Source organism: Phoxinus phoxinus (assembly GCF_949152265.1).
Source record: "Phoxinus phoxinus genome assembly, chromosome: 23".
NCBI classification, from domain to species: Eukaryota; Metazoa; Chordata; class Actinopteri; order Cypriniformes; family Leuciscidae; genus Phoxinus; species Phoxinus phoxinus.
The window spans coordinates 8,649,981-8,653,833 of record NC_136898.1 but is presented as its reverse complement, the minus strand read 5'-3'; the positions used below and the strand labels follow the sequence as shown (position 1 = coordinate 8,653,833).

Genomic DNA, 3,853 nt, shown 5'->3' with positions numbered 1-3,853 from the left:
ATAATTAATTTAATATTAAATTATCAATAGGATCAAAACTTTGCTGAAAAAAACTGCTGTAAACAATGTACCACATGTCATATGATTGTTGTTTATTCTTTTTTTTTAGCAAGTAAAATGCCTTTTAGTATCATTTTAAAAATATCCCCCTTCGGGTTGTGGTACTGTGCTGTAAAATCTTTTCAGATTTGTTTTATAAAGTAAATGTAAGAATATATTTTATACTGTTTGTAATATTTTATAATGAATCCAAACAGGACTAAAGCAACCTAATTATCCATACATCACTTCTTTTAATTTTTAGAAAAATCATATAAAAAATGTATCAAATATGACACAGGCTTTTGATGAACGTTTATTTGTTCATCTCTCAATCATCATTTTATTGCATTGCATTATGTTTTACTCCCCACAATAAAATCTACAGAGAATTGATCATAAAACTAAGCATTTTAATATTTTCTTAATAAAACAATTTATTGCGAGATATAGTGACAACTGATATTTATATGCATTTATGTAAGTCTGCTATACTGTTATAAAGATCTCACTGATTAAAATGACAAGCTAATTTTATTTTACTTTTTGACCATATAAATATCAGCAACTGCACCAAATGGCACATTTTATATATATACACATAGTATGATATAGGAACATTTGTAGCACATACTTGAAAAAAACAAACAAAAAAAACCTGTTTTATTCAGCCCTGAGCAAAAATGTGCCATTTGGTGCAGTATGTGTGTGTATATACTTTGTCTAAAGATTCTATAAACTGTTCTATTTTTATGACTATTTCATGTCAGGCTTTACAGGGTTAAAGCCCGCCCCAGGGAGTTGCAGCATAGACTTCCATTTTACATACATTTCTGTGCAATATTGTTTATTTTTTTTAGACTCCAAATAAAAACATTAATTTTTTTTCTGTGGCAAACACCATGCCACAGAGCCTAAATTGATTTGAACCCCAAAATATCCTTTAACCAGACACTGTCCCAGTGTCCCGCAAATGAAACAGCACTGGATACTTCTGAAAGTCTTTATTCAAGTAACTATTTCCCTGAGAACAGTGTAAAACATTCTTTTATTGTCCAATTTCCAAAATATCGATTTACTCTGGCGTATTGACAAGTATATCAGACAAGTATAAAACATAATGTAATTACTAAAGGCGTAATCTAGTATAAGTACATTATGTTTTATACTTGTCTAATGTTTTGTTTTTCTTTTATAATTGTAGTTCAAATTGTTCTAAATTGTACATTTCTTAATGCTTTCTATTGTGGAGTGATGTGTCATTTTACGTGCAGCACTCATGTTGCTTTTAAGGGTATATAAATAAACCTGACCTTGAGCAAGGCTTTTTTTTATAATGTTGCTACAATTCACTTTGTACATTTTATGTAGACCTGATTTATTCCAGGAACCCTCACATATTCTTTTATCCTCTCACTGAAACTTCTTAAGGAAGTCTTGGTACGTCTGCCTGTGAGAGGATTTCGCCGGAACAAAGTGTCCACCAGGATGAAGGAGGATTTGAGCTCCATCAAATGCTGGCAGCAGATCTCGGCTCATCTCCTCAGGAATTACACGGTCATCCTGTCCAAACACATGCAGAGAGGGGATTGTTAGCGCCGGTGCTTTGTAGAACCGCTGATGCTGGGAACAGGCACTGCGGAATCCCGCGACCACGATGGCAAAGCGGAAATTGAAATCAGGCTGTAGTTTCTGTTCTTGCAGGGCACACAGCATGGCCACCAGGGCGGCACCCTGACTAAAGCCCAGGATGCCATCGAAAGGGCCGAGATCCTTCACTGCAGTTTTCACAGCCTCTATACTCTCTTCCAGACCCAGGCTGCTCTCACACTCCTGCTTAGCATTAAAACCTCGTGCCTGGACATCAGAGAACCACCAGCCCCTCTGGTCTTCTTCACCACTGCTGGCCATCTTCTCTGGCTCCTGATTGGCTGTTTGCAGTAGTAAGATAAGACAGAAAGACCCATCAATGACACTTACGTAGGATATAGATCAGTTATTGCGGAAACCATTCAGGATGTCTGGATTCTATGATGAATAGAAAGCTCAAAAGAACAGCATTTATTTGAAATAGAAATCGTTTTGTAACATTATTTACGCTGTTACACGTGTTAATAATAATAATTTTAAAAACTTTCTTAAACCAAACTTTTGATTGGAAATGTGTCAAAAAGTTTCCACAAAAATATTGAGCAGCGCAACTGTTTTAAACATTATAATAACTTAAGGTATGTTTCTTGAGCACCAAATCAGAATATTAGAGTGATTTCTGAAGGATCATGTGACACTGAAGACTGAAGTAATGATGCTGAAAATTCAGCTTTACCATCAGGAATAAATAACAGTTTAAGATATAAAATAGAAAACAGTTATTTCAACTTGCAATGTTTCACAATACTACTGTTTTACTGTATTTTTTTATCAAATAAACGCAGCCTTAGTGAGCATGACTTCTTCCAAAAATATTAATTATTCCAAACGTTTGACCGGTGTAATGCTAGGCAAATATGATCAGTTTTATACTCACTTTCGTTTTGAATAGCAGAAACTTGGTGTGGTGCACTAATATACACCAGCTCCACTAGTTTCTTTAATAGTTTACGTAAAGCCCCTGTCTTCTCTCTAAAAGAGTTTGCATTCTGTCGATAACCATGAATACAGAGAATTCGGAGAGGAACCGCAGATGTAGACATTATTAATGATCTGTCAAAGCTTTTTGAAATTTTGTAAATACTAGCAATTCCCAAACTCGAAACAATGTACTACCGCAAAAAAAAATACACACACCCAAAACAAGCAAACAGGGACAAGCTGACTTAACACTACAGAGTAATATTGAGTTATATTGTTGTAAAATAACATCAGAAAGTCTTCACACGTTTCCCTATTCTGCGACTGATTCATGGCCGTGTGGAAACATAACGAATCAAGAGTTCCGCTTAGGAAAATATTATCCGCAACTTGTTTACAAAAGTCCCAGAGTACAAGTTAGCAATACAACTATTTTATAAAATGCGTTTTATGTTTGTTTTCTCTTCAAGTGTGCTTTCCATAAAGTGTACATTATTGTTTTCTACAAATAGAAACAGAAGTTCCGAATTTAAACGCCAGGGGGCAAGCGTTCCCTAAAGAATGTGTAGGGTGTTCTCTCTGGATCTTAGATACGTTAGCCTCTCATATGCAAATAGAAAATTATTGCAACGAATTGAAATGTCTTACTCATTGAATTTAATTCTCAATAAATAGCCTACAGGCTTAACAATGGCTATATAGTTCTTTTTGCACTAAAAGAGAACACCGAAAAAGGTCTAATAGAAGCCCACTGGCAGCAGACATGACAACAGACTGACAAAAGCAGTTTTTTTTCCCCAATAGAACAGTGACAATAACATAGTGCCAAAAAAGTGCATGTTTTTAAATCTAAATGTATGTCCAAAGAGGAAAGTTTCACTGCAGGTAAATAGAGAGAATGCAAAGAAGAAGAAAAAAACATGTGCTGATATGAATGCAAATGCTAGATAATTTCTGAAAAATTAAAACAACAAAAGAAACAAAACATAATTTCTATGCATTTTTGCAATTATGCATAAGGATTTAGGGATTGTGTCTCCCATATCTCCAAATGTTTGTATAAGAAGAAAAATCATGCCTCCAAGCTTTTAAAGAATGTAAATAACTGCACACAAAAAAAAATGGTTTAACATAAATCTGTATGCATTCAATATTTCATGCAATCCTAGAGGGGAAGTTCTTAATTTGGGAAGATGATTATTTCTCTCTGTTGATCTTGGTGAGTTTTCTGGATGATTGTGCC

The 3,853-nt window shown here is 34.5% G+C and overlaps 1 protein-coding gene across 1 annotated transcript; it reads right to left on the bottom strand.

Moving 5' to 3' along the window:
- Nucleotides 1-365: 365 nt before the first annotated feature.
- Nucleotides 366-2,959, bottom strand: ovca2 (OVCA2 serine hydrolase domain containing). Its single transcript, XM_079600458.1, has 2 exons — nt 2,567-2,959; nt 366-1,970 (listed from the first exon to the last, which is right to left on the bottom strand). Exons 1-2 carry the CDS (start codon nt 2,730-2,732, stop codon nt 1,453-1,455), a joined length of 684 nt encoding a protein of 227 aa, XP_079456584.1. The 5' UTR covers nt 2,733-2,959; the 3' UTR covers nt 366-1,452.
- Between the last annotated feature and the right edge of the window lie 894 nt (nt 2,960-3,853).